The 25,063-nt window shown below is 36.4% G+C and overlaps 1 protein-coding gene across 1 annotated transcript in view; it reads right to left on the bottom strand.

Moving 5' to 3' along the window:
• adcy5 (adenylate cyclase 5) overlaps positions 1-25,063 on the bottom strand; it is a 93,694-nt gene that overhangs the window by 11,637 nt on the left and 56,994 nt on the right. Inside the window, exons 3-9 of the mRNA XM_084420241.1 lie at positions 21,975-22,096; positions 11,481-11,592; positions 10,100-10,227; positions 7,200-7,358; positions 5,476-5,617; positions 5,028-5,165; positions 1,378-1,400 (exon numbers count right to left, since the gene is read on the bottom strand). Of these exons, the coding sequence (XP_084276367.1) occupies positions 1,378-1,400; positions 5,028-5,165; positions 5,476-5,617; positions 7,200-7,358; positions 10,100-10,227; positions 11,481-11,592; positions 21,975-22,096 (824 nt within the window). The remainder of the gene's footprint in view (positions 1-1,377; positions 1,401-5,027; positions 5,166-5,475; positions 5,618-7,199; positions 7,359-10,099; positions 10,228-11,480; positions 11,593-21,974; positions 22,097-25,063) is intronic.

Below are 25,063 nucleotides of genomic sequence, written 5' to 3'. Positions count from 1 at the left end.
TATAAACCAAAGACAATGGGTTTGTAAGGTAAGGTTTGATTATGAATTGTCTACAGAAGCAAACTGGTTTGCATATCTGTACTCACACCTTTTGATATCTGCTGACTAGTTAATAAGACAAGCACGGCGATGCATGCATAAGCATCAAGAGAGCCAGGATTCCAGGTCTTAAAAGTAAACTTTTCAACACTACTGTAAAAGCGATGGAAATGCTCACACTATGTGCACATGCTGATTAGTTCATTGGTAGTTAATTTACATTTACATATATTACATATTACATAATATACATTTTAGTAAGATATTTGGTCACACTTTAGATTAGGGTCCAATTCTCACTATTAACTTACTATTAACTATGACTTTTGCCTCAATAATCTCCTAATAACTGCTTATTAATAGTAAGTACGGTAATTGTTAAGTTTAGGTATTGGGTAGGATTAAGAGACGTAGAATATGGTCATGCAGAATAAAGCATTAATATGTGTTTTATAAGTACTAATAAACAGCCAATATCCTAGTAATATGCATGCTAAGCAACTGGTTAATAGTGAGAATTGGACCCTAAACTAAAGTGTTAAAATAAGTCTTAGTAAGTAAGCCTGCATGGAATCTGTGCCAACAGCTCAGCAGTTTTCTGCAAACTAGGACTGTACATCATTTACAAATTTCAACGCTTCCCCTGTCTCTTGTGTGATTTTGTTTTTACCCCCATTTATTTGTTTTTCCAACTAACTGTACAGTAACAATGACTAAATGTCTTTTAACTACAAACAACTGTAGTAGACCTAACTCCTTTTTTACCAATTTGTACCATAATTGAATCCATTTGGCAGATTTTCCCCTATAATAAGCATAGAAAACATGACAAAGAGCACAGATTATACACAGGCCTACTTATAGGACACTGAACATAACCAACACAAAGCCGAGCTTAGTTGCTGAAGTGCTTGCTTCATTGATATATATTTAAACTGATGAGTTGAGTGTGTTGGCCATCCAATTTTGAAGTTCAAACCTCAAACATGCAGAACTAAGAGTCTGAAGTTCAATCATATTAGTTTTACTTTTTATATAGTTATACAAGCAAAGCTATCTATGCACCATTCAAAAGTTTGGGGTCAGTAAGAGTTTTGACAGAAATTAATACTTTTATTCAGCAAGGATGCATTAAATTGATCAAAAGTGAGGTACATTTATTACAAAAAAAAAAATTACATTTCAAATAAATTCTGTTAAATAGAGGCTTCTTTGAAAATGTTACCGACCCCAAAATTTTAAACACTTGTGTATATATATAACAAATTCTGTAATCATCTATTAGTAAAAGAATTAGCATGTGGGATAGAGATAGGGAGATGTGTTCCATATACTCACTTGTCTTTAGGATCCTCAAATCCCTGCAACAAAATTGGAAGAGAAAATGCATTATACATCAACGCAGAATGAAAGAGCATTAGAATATCTGCATTTGTACAGTCAGCACAACAGTGACTCCTTCTGGAAAACTTCAACAAAAACAGGGCAAGAAAGCTTCATAATTATAGGGGATTAGCGAATTCAAAAGCAAATATAGATAGATAATATTAGATAGATAGATAATATTAGATAGATAGATAAGATTAGATAGATAGATAGATAGATATATATAAATAAAACACAAAAACAAAACATGATTTTCCCAACACTCCATTCCCAAACAAGTCCCTACATCCCACACATAAATCTCTATTCATTTATTTTACTGTCATAGAGCACAACACATAACAGACCAGTGACAGTTACAAGAGATAAAGAAGGGAGGGGTTGGGGAGTAAAATAAATATGGACAACCTCCGCAACAATGTTGTAAACCGAGAGCTGCTGTGAGACTGAGGATTTAATATTACTGTACTGATTCAAACAAAACATGATGACTGACATAATCAAGCTGAGAGGTGATTCTGTTTAGGGTTAAAGTTAAAATTCAGACCCCAATGAGAACAGAAGTAAACAGAGCTGGCTAATGAGGCATTGATTTATCATGGTAGGACATGGGAAACACAGAGAGGAAACCAAATGCTTTAGCGGTTGGTGTTTTGTCTTTTCCTTTGGGGTTTTAACTAGGATTTCACACAAACATTAAAAGTTACAAAACTTAGTGACCAGCCTGACTACTGCCTGCAAAGACAGCTGCCATTGATTTGGAATGCTTTACACAAACAGCACGAGACATTCAACATTTTATTTCAACAGTGTTTGAGATTATGTTTCTAAGCTAACGACAACTCTCTAATATGCATAAAAATATACAGCACATGCAAATGTCGGTTACATATTCTAGTTTTTGCTGTGGTATTTGTATAGAAAATTGCAGTTTCACTTGTATTGGTGTAGACTGCTGAAAACCAGTAATATGAGAACCCCAGTCTCTATAATAAAAGCATCTGCTAATTGACTACTTAATATATTATTGACTACTTAATATATTATACAAAAATATTAGATATGTGGGTCAAGGAACAGTCTGAATGTTCCCTTTAGATATCAAATGACCGTTTTAATGGTAATTTCTAACCACTAAACATTAAATTATGGGAGTAAAAATCATCCATGGGACAAGTTGCTAGATGCATAATAATAGTCAGTAAATTTATAGTCTCAGTAGACTCAGATGCACTCCCACACACAGGCTTCCATGTATTCACTCGACAGAGACTATGACCCAGTCAGTATGTTGATGTGTTACACCATTTGTTTCTCTCCTTGGACAGAGCAACACATCCTGGGCCAACTCAAGCCTCTAGACAATACAACAGACAAAAATAGGTGCATATTGTTATTATGAAACAGATATTCTGCTCATTAGAATACACCGAATGTTTATTTGCCTTCATCAATGCTCAGTATTTATGTAGGCGTGGATAGATATCTGGCAATAACATGCCAGCCCGGCAGGATATATCGGACAGGATTATCTGTGCCACTATCACCACCAAATGCAATTGCAGAAATAATTACAAACAGGTCCCCCCCCCCCCCCCCCATCTGCTGTTGGTTGGACAAACAGATATTCCAAAAGCAAGATCCACTGATTTAGCCAATGTTGCTGAGTTATGCTGTTCAGGATGCTTAAACCAAGGGGTTTACTGCTACCCTCTGCTGATAGATGCTGTAACTACACCATTTCTTTTTTTAAACATTCAAAAGATGCTGCCTATCATTCAAAAGTTTGGTGTCGGTAAATAAGTCTTTACTGTTCAGCAAGGCTGCATTTATTTGATCAAAAATACAGTAATCGTGAAATATTATTACATTTTAGAATGACTGTTTTCGATGACAAAGCTGAATTTTCCAAGTAGGTCTCGGCAGGACGGTAATAGGAGTTACCAGATCAGTGGGCGGGACCATAAACAGAGGGGTGTTTTCGACAGCGTTACCTAATTTTCCCACGTCACAGTGTGGGTAGGGTTTAGGGGTCGGGTCGGGTGAAGGGCATAATTTTCATTGCATGATTTGTAAACATTCACCTGTATGAAAACACCCACAAATTTAGAAACGCCCACTTTTGTTCAGCAGAGACCCCATACTCAGATTTTCAGCATCATTACTCCAGTCTTCAGTGTCACATGATCCTTCAGAAATCATTCTAATATGCTGATTTGCTGCTCAAGAAACATTTATGATTATTGTTAAGGTTGAAAACAGTTGTTTTGTTTAATATTTTTGAGTAAACTGTGATACAATTTTTTGAAAGTATTTAAAAGAACAGCATTTGAAATAAAAAATTGAATTGAATGCCTCCTTGCTTTTTAAAGAACTTACGGACCACAAACTTTTGAAAGTGTTTTTCATGACAGTATAGTAGATGTTCAAAACAGATGTGGCATATTTATGTTGGAATATTCAGTGTTGGGGAGAAACTAGTTACATGGAAAGGCTCATATCTAATAAAAGAAAATTAGCGGCGTTACCTAATTTAATTGCAAAATAAATGTAACTGTAATCAGTTACAGTTACTGAGAAAAAAAAAGTGTTTTTAAATTACAGTTACTTATGAAAATGATTACAAATGATTGCATCTGAATATTTTCGGTAAAAAGCTAGGATGTGTTGAATAATATTAATTTGTTGCTTTGCCTGTTTTTGATGTGCACAAAGCCTCCTGCCATTTAAAGGCCGTTCAGTAAAGCGATGCTATTCTGATGCTTTTGACTGGTTCTCTTGTTTGAAATTGCAGCGCTATTTTTTGAATTTGCATAAATGTATGAATTTGGTCTGAGTCTGGTTTAAATGTTTGAAAATGATTAACAGTTGAAAACATTAGTTAGAAATGTAAAAAAGCAATCAGAAAGTAAACACTTGCATTAATAAAGTAATTGAAATCGTTACACTAACTTATTACATTTTAAATAGGGTAACTTGTAATCTGTAACCTATTACATTTCCAAAGTAACCTTCCCAACGCTGAGAATATTTTAAATCATAAACTTGGATTGGAAAAAGTGTAGACATCTATGACAACCGATTTTGATTGATTTCAACTCAATTTGACGTGTATCAGTCGTAGAAAGAACAAGTTAGGCTGGATTTCTGTGTTCTTTCTTACTACGTTAACTAAGATGAGAAGGAACAGGTGATTCAGACAAAAAAATAAAAGGGTATTCCCATGGAGTGCACAGGAACTAATTTCTGGTTCCACTTTGCCTGATTAAATCCCTCAGGGTGATATGTGAGGCAGTCCAGCTTTATTTAATTAGAGTGCTGTTCCCTTCGGGTTCCAGAGCCGGGGAAAAGCAGAGAACTGAATGAAAGAACGGGGACTACACAAAGGGCAGAAGGCCCTTTACATGTGACTCTAAAGCAATGTCCTTGGGATTGTTTTGGCTTAGTTAACACATGGTACAAAAAGCCTCCCCTGTCAAAGGCCTTATCCTCCAACAGAGGCGGTAATGGGTTTTAGACATGGCAATTAGAGTAAATGCAAACCAACTGTTTTTCAACAATCAGATAATGTTCTCATCCTTTCAAAAGTGTAGCTTCCTCACCATCCTCTTCATCTCCTTGGAAACCTGATTGCCACCCAGGTGATTGTAGAAGGGCCGGTCAGTCCAGTGAGTGCTATTATGAGTGACAGAGTTGGTGCGTTGCCGGTTCATCTTAGCAATCATGGCCTTTTCTTCTTTCTGTGAAGGGAAATATAAAACCTTTTTTAGAGCATAGTCATTAACTAGCTTGTTTTTTGACGTCACATTTCCCTGAATTTATCTATGCAGCTACTTTGCATTGATCTACTGCCCTGCATCATGCCAGTCACGCATTTGTTGAGCACTAGGTGTTTCTGCTTTAAAAGGATTTTCATATTAACCGAGAATCATATCTTGTCAAACCCACGTGTTGTTAATGTGCTATTCAAAATACACAAGAGCAAGAACACTCCAAAATGTATTAATTCACCTGAATTCATTATAAAATTGGGCTGATATGGATTCTCACCCGTTTCTGACTGCAGCCCACAATGAGGTAGGTTTCAATGTTGTGCTTCTTGAGATAGATATTTCTTTCTCCACCAAATCCAGGTTCCACATCATAATCCCCATTCAGGTAGTTCAGGGTAGCCTTGGTGATATGGATACGCCTGAGATGATAAAAACAACTTTCATGTGGCAGGAAGTTGCCCTGAACTCAGTCAAAAGCGGCACATTTGAATTGGAATACTGATGTTCTGAATACTGAGTATGTACCGCTACTTACTGTATACACATAATTTTCTTTTATTAGATACGAGCCATTTTCACATGGATTTTGATTGGAGCGATATCTACAATATTTAATGACAATTCTTTCAATTCGTACATGCATAAGATAACGATGTACAATGAGAATTATTTAATAATCATGTTTAATATTAATGGATACAAACACAAGTTTGTTAGTTCACTTTGTCAATTCAATGTTATACAACTTTTTAATTTTAGAAATATATGAATACGTTTAGCTGTATTGGAAAGTGTTTCCTATTTGACTATTATGTGATACAATTATTTCCTTCATGTTCATGTTACAAATAGTACTTAAATACACAGACTACGTATCTGACATATTTAATGTCAAATATACTGTACTTAATCACATGAAATTCAAAATAAACATTTAATGCAAAGACTGAAAGTGAAGCGTGCATTTCTCCATATGAAAACCAATAAGACGATTACTTAATAAAATATAGCTAAAACTATTTAAATAAATGTATAAATGGCTCAAAAATAAATAAAACACAAATTTACACAAATAATTAACTTAAAACACAAATTGTATTGTAGACCTCAGTCATCCCTGAAAACTAAATTAATGATATCTTTACATAAACAAAAGCAAAAAAACAAACAAACAAAAGTATGAGTGTTCATAATTTATATTCTTTGATAATAAATACAAAGCATACAGTAACTTCTTCGCTTTGCATAACATTTTTATTTTGAATTTAATTTGATTAAATACAATATATTTGACATTAAATAAATGTCCATTCTCTGTGACTTTAAGTACTATTTGTAAAAAAACAAAGGAAATAATACTATCACATAATCCGGTCAAATGGGAAACATTTTTCAGATCTAATAAAAAAATTACGTGTTATATCTCATGTACTACCTTCCATTTTTATAGTGTGTGAAACAGAACACATTATGGAGCACTTACTCTTTTGGAAAATAAAACATTTATTGTCGTCATTAAAGAAAAATGAAAAGTTGATTGGACTGTGGGAGCACTATGCATAATTACATAATATTATATAATATAACATAATATTATGCATCGAACAGTACCTGTTCTGGCATAGTGGTTTTTTTTATAATTATATAATTTGTCATTTAATTTATATATATATAATGTTCTCTATTTCGTGTTGATGTTGATTTTTAGAAAATTGCAAAAATCACACATTTTAAGATTTGAAGTATATTTAGACATTTTGGTAGTAGTAGTAGTAGTAAATCAGTCAGGTATTACATTCAGACAGAAATACTATGCACAAAGCAGTATGCTAGTAAGTAATCCGAACAAAACTATGGTGAAGAAAGATAACTGGAGAGACACTTAGAGACATGTCTGATCATATCTTGCATTTTCAGATTTTAAAAGTGAAGAGGCTCAAGGAGTTCAGGTGAGAAAACATGACCAAAAAATAAATAAAAATCCAAAGTTCATGAACCCACCCTGCTTCGCCCCCAGCTTCCATGTGATTGGCCAAGGTGACATCGTTGGACCAGACATCAAACTGCCACTTCCTTAATCCCAGCACCCCGCAGTGGACGCGCCCGCTGTGTATACCCACACGCATGTTGACGTTGACCCCAGTGACTTCCCTCACCAACCTGAAGCACAAAGACAAAAAAATGTAGATATACCTGCTGTTATTTTTGTGAATCATATATTTTTATACCATGCATCAACAATATGCTAAATTTGAACTCTGAAGGTGATACTAAACTTCTAGTGTTACTAGAAAGAACTGTGAAAGCTGTTTAGATGTAAACTTTGTTGAAGCATGTGGGAAGAATGACATAAGTTCTGTCACATTATATTTAAGTTGTCCTCTAGTCAAGGAGACCAATCTAAAACTACTTAACTTGGTATCAGCAATCAATTGAAATGAGAAGAATTCAAATGTGTCCCAAAAAGAATGTCCAGGGGAATCTGGGAACAATTTTTTTTATAATTTGCTAGCTTTCCCTGTCCAATTTACCAGTATTTCCTACATTTTGACCCTGGCACACTTTATCCCACAGCTACCATTTTATTGTATGACATAATTCATAACCTTACCCATTGACACACTCATCTCACTTTATACCTTTATGAAAAAGTTATAAGGTGGATTAGCGCTTCCTGAAATGCACCTTTCCACACAGCACATCAACAAGTTAACACAGCACATTCTGATCCCGACATCACACAGCAAACAAGCCATCAAACTACTTTGAACATTGAGGGCGACAGGCAAGTCTGCGGAAAATAGTCTCGTCCTGTGATGGGGCGCTGGGGCGGCTGGCTGCAGCTCAGAGAAACACAGACACGTGCTCATTGGAGCAGAAAGCCAGTCACCGCCATTCCTGCCTTAACAAACAACTGCTCAGAGATACTGAACATTAGAGAAGTCAGGCCTGTGGACACGTTCACATGCACGCAAGACAAATAACTTGGAAACAACTCAATTAAGAGATGACTGACCTGACCAATTAGAAGAGCAGGACAAACCCACAGAGGGTAATTCAAAGTTTCTAGAAAAAAAAACGTAATGCTTATAACAGTTTAGTCACGATTAGTAAGGCAAGTAAATAAGATTAAGTGTTCTCTCTCAGCTCAGCCTTTCTGTGAACCTTCCTACAGTCCAGTAATAGCCACACTTTCCATGAACAGAGGACAAAATAGGGCCTGAAACTCCTAAAAAAACATTTTTCCAGTCAGTTAGTCAGTGCAAAGATGCACCTTCCGAACCTTCAGAAGATGTTGATCAATGTACGGTACATTTCAAAGGAATTCAAACGAAACATTATTGAGCAGATTTATTTTAGGTTTGCAAATTTGTAACCCTGTTGTCAAAATGTCTAAATATAGTTTAGGGATTTGCAATTTTCTAGAAATAAATATCAAAGGAAAAAAGGAATAAGGGAAAACATTTTTTGGAGGTCTCCTACAACAGGTTTACATCCATCAAAGGTCAAATACTGTATGCTTTCACTTTCTCATAATATACATTGCACATCACCACATTTTTTCAATGATTCTCAAACGACTCATCCGATGATTCAGTCTCTCTAAATCCCTCATCTCTGCGAGCCTACTCTGCTCGGATTGGTCTACCGCTTACGCTTTTCGGAAATGAAATGTCCATTACCATAACTGAATTTCAGTTCCAGAGGCTTCCTAAAGCTCAGCGACTGTGCACACTGTAAAAACAGTAACGATGGCGTCAATCTTACCATATCAATCCGAGGGCGGGTCCGAAGATGAAACACTGGAAGAACTAGTTATTCAACCCGAACCTCCATCACAAGGATGTCTTGAGCAGGACGTTTCTCAGTGATACGCTACTCAGTTTGATGTACATTATGAGATGTTGCAGCTGTAATTCCTCACCACCAGAATTAACAAGTGTATGTCCATCAACAAACAGATGTGCATGTTTCAAATTTATTGTGGTGCACATGTGGGAACTGCATCAATAACTATCAATAACAGTGTATACGTTAGCAGAGCACTAACGTGAATGAGTGATGTAACATTAAAGTTTGAAAAACGAATCTTGCTCAATCCTTTATCTTTACTCAAAGTAGTAAGAACGACATACAATCTGCATTAATTGACAGTTTTAGGTAATAGTGAGCCCACAGCTGAGTTAGTCAGACACCTACACAATATAAAACTATGTATTTTGAACACCCAGTAGGAAATATATACATTAATAATTAATCATTCTTACAGGTGTGATTCTGAGAAGCAAGTTGGTCCAAATAAAGTGGGGACTGTCCCATCTTTAACTGATAGGCGTTTTGTAAATCCCATTTAGACCTCACAGAGAGTTAGGGTTATGGTTATGGTTAGGGTTAGGGTGTTGTATCGCTCTGGTAATTTTAACCACTTTGGAAGTGTTCACAAAGAGAATTTGCTTTTTCGTTGTTCGAGGGCAGCCAATGAAGACCATTAGGCAATTGTGTTACACAGTGACATCGCGGAAGTGGGATTCGAATTACTGACGACTCGTTTAGGCTGTTCAGAGTTGATACTATCTTTTGAGAGACAATGACTTTATGTATCGTGCACTTTTGGCTTCACAACGTGGCGAGCAGGACCAGGGCCGTGGGAGAACGGCGCGAGGCCAGTGCATAATGACGCAAAAAGCATAATGACGCACTTTAAGGGAGGAAACCATACTATGATAATAATGACAGATTTGTATGGGACATCAAAGTGTGTCTATATTCGTGGAAAGTGTCAGGTCCTGCTTCACCATAGGCTTGCTTCACTCTTTTGTGTCTCCCGGGAGGCATTTAAAACAAGACACAAAAGCCTGGTTGTCCCGTCTGATGAACAGAAGAAACACTGTAATACTCACGAGATTGCTTCGATCATGTCCACACCCATCTCCACGCAGCAGTGCGCATGGTCGGCACGGGCCTCGGGCAGCCCCGACACGCAATAGTAGCAGTCGCCCAGGATCTTAATCCGCAGACAGTGATTCTCCTGCAGACACAGAGAATGACCAAATAGTGAAAAAGATTGGGCTGGTGTAAACGGTCAACACATTTTGGCTGTTTGAGCTACTGTAGTTCACCATGTTTGCATTAGTTTCTATAACACCTTCACTCAAAGGTGAAATCACTTAATAGTCATCAGAGTCTGATACTGGTAATCTCATACAGGGAATGTGTTACATATATCCTTTCCGCCATTAAAGCCCCTTCACATACCGCACATGGTTTTTCCTTTTAAGGGTGCGGATTTTCACAGGGATTTACATGATTTATGAAGACAAAACAAACTCAAAACCCCAAATGGCTGTTCCCAAATGGCTTACAAAAAGGTCAGATATTAATCTGTGTCTACAGTGTATTTTTTATGTAGTAAGTTTGGCATCCCACTATCATGAATTCAAAAATCCAACCCAATTTGTCCTGATATTTTGCTTGGAAAACATGAGTAGTCGCAATAGAAAGTTTAAAAAAGGCAAAATAATATATTTTTTTAATAAAATAAATAAATAAAATTCTGTCCTTATTAGTTAAAGTGTGTTTTTGCATTCTTTTTGAAGCTTGAGACATGAAGCTTCACAAAAAAAGAACAATAATGTTCTTTAAACAATGGAAGGAACATGAGGTTGAATAAATAATGACAGAAATTAGAGGAGAAAGAGAAGAAACCAGTGAAGAGCAGAAGAGGAAGCCTTGGGCTGAGCACAGGACTTACAGCAGCAGGCATGGGTCTTATGACAGCCACCTGAACGTCACCCCAGTGCATGCCTTGATTTAACCCGTTGCCTGTACAACAACCTCTATTGTTGACAATCAGGACGAAGTGCGCATGCATACTTTTTTGTGTCTTTGCTTGAAGGTTTTGGGAAGTGTGCAAACATCTGAACAGACACCAGATGGTTTCCACTTTGAGCGACATCTCTCTGCAGCAGCAGAGTATATGTGCACGAATGCATGGCAACTTGGCAGCGATGAGTCACCACCACTGGTGGAGATAACGAGGAGATAGTTGGGCTGGAAAACTGCGGGAAGCTCAGTGTGCGAAGCGTGATCACAAACACTCATTTGACAGGGAGGGAGGGAGGGAGGGAGGGCCTGTCTATCCCAGTCAGCTGTGTGAGTGGGATGCAAACGGAATTAATATGATTGCATCTCAGCTTGCCACCGTGTTTTGCTTCAAAAAAAACAAAAAAGAAACAAAAAAGCTGCTTGGCTGAGGGTGTGGGCTGTTCTATGGACACTTACGGCGGCTAGTTTGTCGAATCGTGCGAAGAGCTCGTTGAGGGTCATCACTAACTCCTGGGCAGTACACTGGGAAGCCAGACTGGTGAAGCCCTCAATGTCAGCAAAGAGGATACTGCGGATAGAGAGAGAGAGAAATATTAAACAAGTTGGAGGTTTCATCAGCTATAGGCACTTTTATATCTTAGGTATTGAAAACAAACAGATTTCAGTGTTTTTCTTGTGTTTGTATGAAGGTCTCAGTAGATCCGTCTTGAAACACCCTTTTATTTTTTTACCATGCCATCATCATTTATATTTACTTTTCAAATACTTATTACTTATAGATTTTATTGTTTTACCCTTCCTCCAAGACTTTCAATATTAAATCTGAAAATCCATCATAATATGGTTCATTATTATATAAAGATGATAAAATAATAAATAAACAAATAAATTAAATATTAATTGTATGTAATTCCCACAATTGTGGCGTTCATTTCAAGCAAACATTTTGTCACTGTTCCGAAATCACAATCACAAACGGACCCTCTCTCAATACCAAATACGGCATGTTATTTATATAAAATAATATTTATTGAAAATGTATATTTCAATAAACAATATTAGCCATTATAAAAGTATAAGAAGTTTGTACAAGAGGAAATTACCAAGCAAACAGTTCAGTCAAAAGTATAAAACCAGAGCTAGTTATAGCACAGGATTTCAGTTAAATAAAAATATAAAGTTATGACACTTAACTTTGCCCTTAGCCAAATCGATTTGCACTGGAACAAGTAATAGATTAATAAGACCAAAGATTGCACAATTGATATGCCCAAAATGGAATTATACCTCGTGTTTAAACGCTATCTACATAAGAGCCCGCGGCAAATTAACAAAGGACTGGCTGAGATAAATCTGTTCTAGGAGGGTGTGTGAGCTTAAACGGCTGCTTACGGCCTGGAGTTCACATCTCCAAAAACATCTTACTGTCAAATAGGCGCTATGTTTATATAAAAGTCGCATCTTTGAGGTCTAAATAACTAAATTCTCGCCTAAAAAAACTTTTCAAATACATTCCGTGACACTATAGTATTTGTAAAATGATGGTGATTGCTTGTCCACCATGACACTCTCTGTGAAAGAAATCCTGCGAGCAGAGTGACACAAACCTGTGGTGATACTATTGGATACTGGTAGAATATCCGATAGCCAATCAGAATCGAGAACCACCAGCATTGTGGATAAAAGCATTTGCCAAATAAATAAACCCAATAAAAAAAGCAGGTCATTCTCATTTATCATCTCAGGCTCTCATCCCCACACATTAGCGCAGTGCACATTCACCTACAGTGTATATTACACGGTTGCCACGGTTACCTGGCTGACAATTGAAACCCTCGCCCACAGCTATTCATTTCAATTGAATTGTGAGGCAGACTTTACATAGATACAATATGAGCTAACTAATGTGATCCCAGCATCACAGCTCAATTACCATGGCAATGGCACAGCAGACAGGTTCGTTTGGGAGTGCGCACTCTCTATAGCAATAGATGACATTCACATTAAGAGAATGTTGGGCCTACAGAGACGAGAAAGTGAATAAAGAACGATATTCCCCTGTGGGAGCCGGTAACCGATATGGCTCTTCTTTGTGCACCTTGAATAAAAGACAAAACAAAACCTTGTGGGCTGTAATGAATTTTCCAATTCAATATTCATCTACAGAGCTTTTACTAAATTTACCAAATGTTGACATTGATCTAGCTTTATTCAAACAGCTCTGGGCTGATCTGACACTCAAGCTAGCGTGACAGTAGAGAGACACTGAGGTTTGACTGAAGCCCAAGATCCGGATGAGCGTGACCCCTCCGTTCAGACTTAATATCAAAGACGATTTCCAAAAATGTTTAAAAGGGGCCCAGAAGGCAGGCTGTTCTCGAACAACAAACTCATCTCATGTGATGTGCGCCACTCCCTTTTTCGAGGCACACAGGCTGCTTGGTTCCCTGAAAAAGCCTGCTTAATGACTTTCAGTCAATCGATCTTTGACTGGGTGAACTTTGACACTGCAGACCTTCTACATATTTTTTCCAAGAAAGACCCTTGAATTTCAAACCTCAATTAAATGCTTAGATGTTTCAAATTCAGCTAAAATAGCAGCTTAACCATCTGATTTAAACAGGCTTTTTAGACATTTCATGACCCTAAAGAAGAAAATAATAATATTATAAATAAAAAATTAATAATATTAAATAAACAAATTGTGGTATCATTCATGTCCTTAGACCAAAGAGCAAGACGAGTTACACTGCCAAGTTACATTTTTAATTTGTTTTGCTTCTAGTAAATCCAAAGAGACTTACAAATGAGAAATAAAACAAAGCAATTGATCCTAAGCCAAGTTTGCTCAAATCTCTAACTTTGAGTATGAGCAATAGCAGCAAGCATCAGCAATTATTTAGCACTGAGTGTATTTTAGACCTCTCATTCACTTTGTGATTTTATTTTTGCCGGATTTAATTATTCAGATTAAATTATTGGAATTGATTTGTGTCCCTTAACATGCCCCTGTCGGTTATATGATACGATTCAATGCATAAAAGGACAACAAAACCCTTAACTACATTTAGCCCACTTCCTACTCCATGATGTCAATACACCATAATGAATGAATGATGCCACTTCTTCATAGTAAATCAAGTGTACATAGAGTATCGTGAAATTGTATCCTATTCATAGAGACTGAAAGCTGTCTGAAAGCTGACAAAGAAGCAGCACAGGAATCTTATTACAACAGCCCTGATCAAAAACAACTAAGCAAAAGCATCTCACAATTGCAAATTGAATTGAGCTGAATTGAATTAACTTTGTTGAATTAACTTTGTTGGTCAAGTATGCCTGAGCATACAAGGAATTTGTCATCGATACACAAGTCTCGTAGGTTCTGCCTTGAAACGAAGTCAATCAAACTAAAACAAGAACTTTTGACTGTTTGGACATAAGCGTAATCATAAGAAAACTCTTTGTAAACCTATATTGCTATGCTTTCTCCTATACCTTTTTGTTACCTGGAAGTTGCAAAGAACTTGTCATTAGCACAAATTGGTCATTGGAGGAAGAGCCATGCGGTTTTTAAGTATGTGACTTTGGAAAAAAGGTTCATGTTGCCTCGATGTGTGCAATTGATCATAGGAGACATTCATTACTGTTCTTGAAAAGACAACTGATACGCATGATAACTAAAAATAAACATATTAGAAATACATTTTAAATGAGACCCGATTAGCAGATTTAAGGCTTTTAACTAGCAGATATCACCATGAAACTTTCCCAGTTGATTACCTACATTAAGATGAGAAAAAATTTTATTACAAGTTTTCTGTAATTTAATGTTTAAATATGCAAATTAGGCAATCTGAGTATTGGATAAAGCCAGGTTAAAATGTATTTTTTCCATTGTATTCACATATTAGATGGGGAAAAAAATTACAGAGGGATTTATGGATATCTACTTTTGTTATCCTGTAAATCAGAAAATACTGTCAATAGCCTTAAAAAAATTATTTTTGCCATGTTTTTTGGAATAAAATGTTATGTAAATCAGGCTAGGAATAATATATTTACAAATCCCTCAGTAAATGTCTTCATAATATAACTAGGTACAAGACTGGAAAGTTTGGTGTGTATAGGTGCTACTGAAGTGGAGATTTCAGACTTGGAGTACGAGAGAAAAGTCATTTTGAGAAAACGGGCTTTAAAGATTTATCATCAGCCAATGAGATTGCGCATTCAGCCGTTTTACTTTCACGATTGGTTGCTGATAAAAAGGAAATTACCATATTTGGATCTGACAGGATTGTACAGGAGAGAGAGCGCTTCCTAACGGTGCATGTGATGACAGGGTGCCGGCAGCGATCGCAGAGCAGCATGTTGATTAAGAACGCCAACTTTTGTTGAATTTATGAGAAATCTACAGACGCAAACAGACAAAGTGTAATAAAATAAAGACCTAAATGTGTATTTCGGACTTTTTTCACCACAAGTCTGAAAGACGACATGTTATTGAAGACAAATATGCAAAAATCTCAAAATTGACCAGTAAAAAAAAAAAAAAAACAATGTTTTTGCCTGCCGTGTCTCGCCTTAAAGGAATAGTTCACGCAAAAATAAAGATTTTGTTTTTCATTTTCCAAAATATCACATTTTAGAATGACATGAGGGTGAGTAATTGATAAAATTATTTTCATTTTCGGATGAACCAATATTTCATATTTTATTATGTAAAAAAGCATACAGGTTTGTGACTGCATGAGGATTAGAAAATATTAGAATTATAATTTGAGTGAACTATCCCTTTAAAAATCCACAGACAACTAACAGCACAAAAACAACATTCAAACCCTTTCTTATACAATATAGCATGCAGAAATCCTTTTATTAGTCACAGATCAAAGGTTTCTATATAGCTGACAGATCTATTAGAGCTGCTATAAATAAAAGCTCAAATAAAAGGCCTCCCCTGGGTGGGTGGATTAAGGTTAGTTGACTCTGAAAGTAGACAGAGTGCAGTGCTCTCTGAAGGCAGGCATGGAGCATCGGGACTGGTACGAGCATCACAGACGGATCTTTAAACCTCATTTAATCGTTAACACGGAGGTGACTCATCAGCTCCCTGCAGCCTGGACCAAAAATGTCGCTGCAGTGTGGCACAATGGCAGGGCGGCTCTTTAAAGTGAATCCAAACGCATTACAGCCTCTGGAGCATTTCTGCTGTCTATTAGGAACACACTCTGGATCCTTTATTAGGTGCTGGTAATCTAGGGCTTTTAGCATGTAAACATGAGGCGACGTATTCAATCAAATCCAGTCCTAGAAGAAAGACTGCCTAGACCGTCAGCTTTCTGGAGACCAGTAATGGCAATTGTAAAGGAAAATAGCTGTGGTTAAATGTGTCAAGAAAAAACATTTGGAAAGTCACATACATTTGTACATATAAGAATTTTCATATTAATTGCTTTTTTATTGCCAATGTGTGAACAGCGTATCACGAAACGTAAAAAAACGAGACCTTCCTCGACTTCTTAGGTTGTCTATGAAAGCATGTAGACTGATTTGTATGTGAAGGACTGACTTTTTTTCGGGAAAAACAAAAGAATGTGACGTTTACGCGCACTCCCAAGAGCCTCGCTTTCATTCCATGACACAAGAAAAGAAAACGCAAGTTCAGGATAATGACGAAAGAGCTATTCTGTACTGCGTCATGCAAAAGAAAGGGATTAATTTAAACCATAGTCTCACATAGCCAAATCTATAAACTGTATTCTCAAATATACTTTAAAATCAAACTATCATAACAGTATAATTTTAACTACCTCATCTGTGTCGACATGATGATGGTGACTTGCAGAGCTGGTGCAAACATATCCAAATCATTATGATCAGATGCTTTCTTAACTGCTGCTTTCTCTCCGCTGTCATATTCGTTGTGCTTTCGTTTATTTTTGCCATGAGTATATTGGGGCCTTTAATCACATTCAGTCTCTTGTACGTTACATGTGCAGGGAGTGTGAGCACGCACAAGCAATATGTTTCTGTCTGCAGTTCAATTAACGGCCACCGGTGTCGCTAATGACAAGGGTTTCTGAATTCTACATATAGCCCCATTAGAGAACATTTAAAGGGGACCTATTATGAAAATCACTCAGTGCTCTTGATTGAATAACTTTAGTAGCTTTAATAAAAATACATTTCTTGCTGCTGTTAAGCTCTGGCGAGGAGATAAACATGGCGGAGTCTGTGTAAAGCTCACTCAGGGCAGGATCTATGCTAATGGGGCAGAGTCCACCAGCAGTTGTGGGTGGGGACTGTGCAATAGGATGTCACATTGCATAGAAACTGCAAACAGATTATTCTGAGACACTGCTTATGATTTATGGGGATAAAAAAAAAAAGAAAAAAAAAGGAGTGGGTGGATTTTTACCATTATAGGGTGGTTGTGTACACACACTGTCGACACACATTTATGTTCAAACACCATGTAAAAGTGAAGTATATACAGTATATATACACTGTATAGAAATAACTTCTGTTTAGAATATATAAAAATAAAAAAATCTCTCTCTCTCTCTCTCTCTCTCTCTATATATATATATATATATATATATATATATATACACATACATACATACATACATATACATATACATATACATATATACAAACACACATACATACACTATCATTCAAAAGTTTGGGGGTTGTAGGATTTTTGTATTATTTTGAAGGAAGTCTCTTATGCTCATGAATTCTGCATTTATTTTATAAAAAATGGAGTAAAAATTGTAATATATTGTGAAATATTAATTTAAAATAAGTGTTTTCTTGTTGAATATATATTAAAAATGTAATGTAATGGCAAAGCTGAATTTTCAGCATCATGATCCAGTGTCACATGATCTAAAATGCTGATTTGATGCTCAAGAAACTGTTTTTGTTATTATCAGTTGAAAACAATTGTGCTGCTTAATTTTTGTAGAATTATTTTTTAAAGATTATTTGATGAACAGAAAGTTCAACAGAACAGCATGTATCTTTACTGTCACTTCTGATCAAATTAATGCGTCCTTGCTGAATAAAAGTATTAAGAATAAAGTATTATTCTCGTAGAAGCTGGTGAGATATATATTGTCTCAGTCGGGACAAAACAATAGTTCATGCCAGTGGGAATGTTAATGGATTTGTAGTGACAGCAACCCTAAGGTCAAATGTAGCTGCTCTCTGAACATACCAAATTACCATGGGAGCCAGAATAGCAAAGTGCTGACAGGGAAATTACATAATAAAATGGCAGGAAGTTTAATAAGTGGAGTGTGTAGTGGGTCAGCAACAGTCTGGTGAGGGACATCAGCATGAAAAACATTTCATAAAAAAAAAATAAAAAAAAATTTGGCTAGAAGGAATTTTGCATGAAGTCACACTTCCTGCTTATATAACATGGCCTCTTAAATCCATCAAGGGTCACTGCTTGAGAGGTCTGACCTCTTGATCCCTCTCCCCTGAAAATGCAACGCCTGCTGCTTTCTTTTCACCCATCAGTTCGTAAAAACCATAGTTCATACTACCTGCTCTTAATTTTTTTTACCTGTTCTATACAGTAGCTTCCTTATAGCTCTTTTCCTTCACCAGCTCAAGCTGACCCTATAATTCCTTAATTATTATATTAGATCTACAGCTGTTGTCTAAAAGCCTGTCTACAAAAGTGATTTGTAGAAAAGTACAAATTAAACAAATCAAATATTTCAAATTAAAAATAAAAAACATAAGTAAAATATTTAACTCGCAACTATCATGTTTCCTTGTCTCATAAAACCATTTCGGTAACACTTTATTATAGGGTCCAATTCTCGCTATTAACTAGTTGCTTATTAGCATGTATATTACTAGGATATTGGCTTTTTATTAGTAATTAAAGCACATTTGAATGCCTTATTCTGCATGACCATATTCTACATCCCTTAATCCTACCCAATTCATACTACCTTGTTAAATATTAATAAGCAGTAATTAGGTGTTTATTGAGGCAAAAGTCATTTTTAAAAGCTAGTTAATAGTGAGAATTGGACCCTAAACTACAGTGTCACCACCATTTCTAATGAATCAAATGAACTAATCCAATGCGCAGCATGTGAGGAAGTCCACTGTAAGAAAAAAAAAAGAAAAAAAAGAATAATATACTGGCAGAAAATTACCAGTACTTTTCCCATAAAGTTTACAGAATTTTCCTTCAACCCTGAAACAGATGCGTAAATGCAGTGGTGGACAAAGTACTCAAATCAAGTACTTGAGTAAAAGTAATATTACTTCAGTAAAAGTATTAAATACCCCTTTTAAATTTGACTCAAGTAAAGTACAAAATGAATTGACTGATTGATTAAGTAGTAAAAAGTACTCTAATTTGTGAATTCGTGAAAGTACTGATCGATGAATTTGTATTTTGTAATTTTATATTATACATTTTATATAACCCTACTGCTCAACCTGGGAAGGGGGTGTTGCTGAGTTTGACATCATTATGATTTATTATGAATTGTCAAGTAGCACTAGTCAGTAAGGAAGATTAGTGGATGCAGATACAATTTGTATTGATCTGCAAGTAAGAAAACTTTTTATTTTATTATCACAACATTAAGGCCATAACTTACTAAACAGGGCAATTTAGCGTGAGAGCGCAATTCCAAAAAAGCGCAGATGGGAGTAGAAAGTTCTGCGCGTGATCTACTGACGACGCACAAATTAAAGAACACAGACGCAGCTGGATCATCTCCATAATGACCAACACAATCTACCACAAGACGTGCTTTTTTTGGGTGGTAAATAATGGTGCAAATACCAGTAAATTGATGAGCGCAAACCTTAGTAAATCACCTTGCATGAATCATTTAATTACTCTCCTCCCATAAATTTTGCGTCTGAAATGGAAACACCTTCAAATGCATATAAAATATGGTCAGCCGGAAGAATAAGTGCTTTTCACCACTAATTTTTCACTGCGTGTCTTTAGTAAATCCTGACAGAAGTTTAACGGCAAAAATGGGTTTGCGCTGGCGAAAGCTGTTAGTAAATCTGGCCCTAAATATATTAAACTATCAATTTAGGTTACAGATACTTCATGTGTGCAAACAAGTAATAAACCAAATATAATTAGTTATACTGTTATATAGTCGCATAGGGCAAAATGCATAAAATTTTAAGAAGAACACTATGCAAACATGCTAGTTTTATATCATTTGAAACTGCTACGGAAGATGCATGCGCATTAATTTGCATTATTTTAATGTAAAAAAATTAAACATAACCAAAAACCTACCCCGTTGAGATGAAATTACACATTCTGCATTCAAGCATTGCACAGTGGGCTTAAACTTAAACGCTCACTTAAACAGATCAATTTCACAAACAACTGACAGTCATGACCTAAATATGATTTTCATTTACAATGATCAATCCTAGAATTTGGCTTTAATAACTTACTTTGCACACCATCAGTCACACGCACACTCAAGCTCAGAGGATCTCCTGGTTCTTGGCTCATTTTGAGTCAGACTAGTGAATTCACCGAATCGTTAACTGGAGACTCGCTCTGAACAGATAATTGATTCAGAGTTGTTGACTCGAGAACAGCAGCAATCAGATCAGTCCAATTTTTCATTCCTCCAGCAGAACTCCCAGCCTCCTCTTCCCATTATAGTGTGGGTTTTGTTCAAGAGCAAATACTCAGATACAGACATTGTTATATAACCGTCCTCAGCAATTAAACTACTGGGTTCTCTAGTAACACACTTATCAATATTCCACTTAGCAAGATATCGCTTGGCTGCACACTTACATAATTCCTCTGATCATGAAGCCTGTTTGGTTGGGGCTTTACTGGAAAAGGAAAACAGACAGACCCTCGACTGCAGACAAGTCTCACTGAGTCTCACTGCCCACTGGCGCACAAACCTCAAGTTCATGTTGCACTTTGTTGCTGTCGTCAATCTGCCATTTGATTATAGAAAAGGGCTGGCAGAGAGTATCAAACCCCAACAGCCATTAAAACACTGGAGGTCACCAAGTCTCTGTGCTGTTGTTTTCTAGTAGGCGCTGCTCTGCCGATTGGCTGATCGCTATTGATGTCACACCTAAACTCAGGATAAAAGCCTAAGTTGACACAGAAAGTTGATGATCAGCGTCATGGTACCAGCAAAGCCTGATTGGATTGGTTTGGTTTTGTCAACTCAAAACTAATCCTGTAACCCTGAGTGTCATGGACCTGAGACACACATGCTTTTAACACTAAGTACATTAGAAGCAAACTCAAGTTTTCACAAGACAAAAGCTGAACAAATCAAAGATAAACATGAAAGAAAGAAACAACAGACTACACCTAATAGGGCCTCTTGTGATCATGAGTGTCCTAACTAGCCTGGTGCTGTGGAAATCAACTTTTAATGAGTGGGAATGTGTCTGGAGCTGTCCAGAAGAGCTGTCGGGATGCATGGATGGTCAGTTGGAGATAGAGATGAGCCAGTGTTCTCATCTCTAAATCCACAAGAGGGTGCAATATCTAATGCTTATCAGAATTATAAGACACTTACAAGGCTCTGTTCCAAAAACCTAGTGGAGCTGCTTATCAAGAAAGCATTTAATCTGAGACAACACAGCATATGTCCCATAAATATAAAAAGAATTCATTCATTTAATAAGGAAACTGTATCATGTTACTTTAGCAACATGTTAACAGGTGCAGATTTTGTGTTCGCTTATGAGGTTCCATTTTCAATTACCAAGAAGGTAACTGTCTATGAGGGAAGCTCACTAGGTTTTAGAGGAGAAATAAGCACTCAACCTTAATAAGTGTTAACATAAATGGCTTAAAAATATTTGTAATGATTATTGCAGGCTTTAAAGGTGCTTTGAGGTGCAAACACTGACTACCATCTTTCAGGCTATTTGAGGAGTCACTCTTACCTCACATTGTCATGCTTTTGAATATAGATCTTGTGGAACATCATATCCTCTTGTTTGGCATTTATGTCGGCTTTCATCTCCATGGCGACATGTCGAGGAAGCACAGAGAGGAGAAGGCGTTCCTGCAAATGATGACAGTGATGGTAAGGGGGAAAAGAGGGGAATGACACAAACAAAGATGAGAAACAAAGACATCGTATCATAGTATCAAGGCATGGTATCATCTCAATATTTCTGCCATACTGTCAAGAAAAGAGCAAACTAAAGGACACTGCAGAAAATTACATGAATTCTACTTTAGTCCTATACCACTAGTACTGTGGTAGCATGGTACAGTGATAGTATCAGATGCTAACGTCACGGAATTTCGAGATTATATATATATATATATATATATATATATATATATATATATATATATATATATATATATATTATATATATATATATATATATATATATATATATATAATATATATATATAAATATATATATAAATATATATATATAAATATATATATATATATATATATATATATATATATATATACATAAATATATAAATAAATATATATATATATATATATATATATATATATATATATATATATATATATATATATATATATATAAATAATAAATAAATATATATATATATATATATATATATATATATATATATATATATATATATATATATATATATATATATATATATATATATATATATATATAATATATATATATATATACATATATACATACACATACATATACATACCATACATATATAGTGGACTACGGAAAGTATTCAGACCCCCTAAGTTCCTCATTATTGTACACACAGCACCCCACATTGACAGAAAAACACAGAATTGTTGACATTTTTGCACATTTTATTAAAAAAGAAAAAACTGAAATATCACATGGTCCTATGTATTCAGACCCTTTGCTGTGACACTCATATATTTAACTCTGTCCATTGGTGCTGTCCATTTTCTTCTGATCATCCTTGAGATGGTTCTACACCTTCATTTGAGTCCAGCTGTGTTTGATTATACTGATTGGACTTGATTAGGAAAGCCACACACCTGTCTATATAAGACCTTACAGCTCACAGTGCATGTCAGAGCAAATGAGAATCATGAGGTCAAAGGAACTGCCTGAAGAGCTCAGAGACAGAATTGTGGCAAGGCACAGACCTGGCCAAGGTTACAAAAAAATTTCTGCTGCACTTAAGGTTCCTAAGAGCACAGTGGCCTCCATAATCCTTAAATGGAAGACGTTTGGGACGACCAGAACCCTTCCTAGAGCTGGCCGTCCGGCCAAACTGAGCTATCGGGGGAGAAGAGCCTTGGTGAGAGAGGTAAAGAACAACCCAAAGATCACTGTGGCTGAGCTCCAGAGATGCAGTCGGGAGATGGGAGAAAGTTGTAGTAAGTCAACCATCACTGCAGCCATCCACCAGTCGGGGCTTTATGGCAGAGTGGCCCGACGGAAGCCTCTCCTCAGTGCAAAGACACATGAAAGCACACTTGAAGGACTCCAAGATGGTGATAAATAAGATTCTCTGGTCTGATGAGACCAAGATAGAACTTTTTTGGCCTTAATTCTAAGCGGTATGTGTGGAAGAAAACCAGGCACTGCTCAATCACCTGTCCAATACAGTCTCAACAGTGAAGCATGGTGGTGGCAGCATCATGCTGTGGGTGGTGTTTTTCAGCTGCAGGGACAGGACGACTGGTTGCAATCGAGGGAAAGGTGAATGCGGCCAAGTACAGGGATATCCTGGACGAAAACTTTCTCACAGAGTGCTCTGGAACTCAGACTGGGCCGAAGGTTCACCTTCCAAACAAGACAATGACCCTCTAAGCACACAGCTAAAATAACGAAGGAGTGGCTTCACAACAACTCCATGACTGTTTCTTGAATGGCCCAGCCAGAGCCCTGACTTAAACCCAATTGAGCATCTCTGGAGAGACCTGAAAATGGTTGTCCACCAACGTTTACCATCCAACCTGACAGAACTGGAGAGGATCTGCAAGGAGGAATGGCAGAGGATACCCAAATCCAGGTGTGAAAAACTTGTTGCATCTTTCCCAGAAAGACTCATGGCTGTATTAGATCAAAAGGGTGCTTCTACTAATACTGAGCAAAGGGTCTGAATACTTAGGACCATGTGATATTTCAGTTTTTTCTTTTTTAATAAATGTGCAAAAATGTCAACAATTCTGTGTTTTTCTGTCAATATGGGGTGCTGTGTGAACAATAATGAGGAAAAAAAATGAACTTAAATGGCTGCAATATAACAGAGTAAAAAATTTAAGAGGGTCTGAATACTTTCCGTATGTATGTATGTATGTATGTATGTATGTATGTATGTATGTATGTATGTATGTATGTATGTATGTATGTATGTATGTATGTATGTATGTATGCATGCAGAGAGAGAGAGAGAGAGAGAGAGAGAGAGAGAGAGAGAGAGAGAGAGAGAGAGAGAGAGAGAGAGAGAGAGAGAGAGAGAGAGAGAGAGAGAGAGAGAGAGAGAGAGAGAGAGAGAGAGAGAGAGAGAGAGAGAGAGAGAGAGAGGAGAGAGAGAGAGAGAGAGAGAGAGAGAGAGAGAGAGAGAGAGAGAGAGAGAATAATGATACCTTTTCCCTCAATTTATTTGATTTTAATTTATTTGATTTGATACAGGCTATTATTTAATTGTATATTTATTTATTTGAATGTATATAGTAACTAAAACAGCTTTCCTTTTTTAGTTACTATATAAATAAATAAAAAAACAAAAGAACCAATTAAAAAAATATATATAAAAAAAACAATTTAATAATTGTTATTTAATACTGGTAAGTTATCTAGAGGCCATGCTGTTATTTTTGAAAGACTTGATATGAAAAAATAACATCACGTTTGTCGAAATAATGATGCGTGGCCCCTGTGGGCTTCTGTGTGTGAGGAAACAGACATTATTTTTTCCCTTTGGTGCCACTATGAATCTCCAGACTGTTGGATGTGGTTCTAATCTCACAAATTAATCAGCACTGCGTGTCTCCATGCACAGGTTTCCTCGTAGCTTCAGTTCC

Source organism: Rutilus rutilus (genome assembly GCF_951802725.1).
Source record: "Rutilus rutilus genome assembly, chromosome: 10".
In the NCBI taxonomy this organism is placed as follows: domain Eukaryota; kingdom Metazoa; phylum Chordata; class Actinopteri; order Cypriniformes; family Leuciscidae; genus Rutilus; species Rutilus rutilus.
The sequence above is the reverse complement of the archived record's forward strand: the minus strand, read 5'-3'. Positions and strand labels throughout refer to the sequence as shown.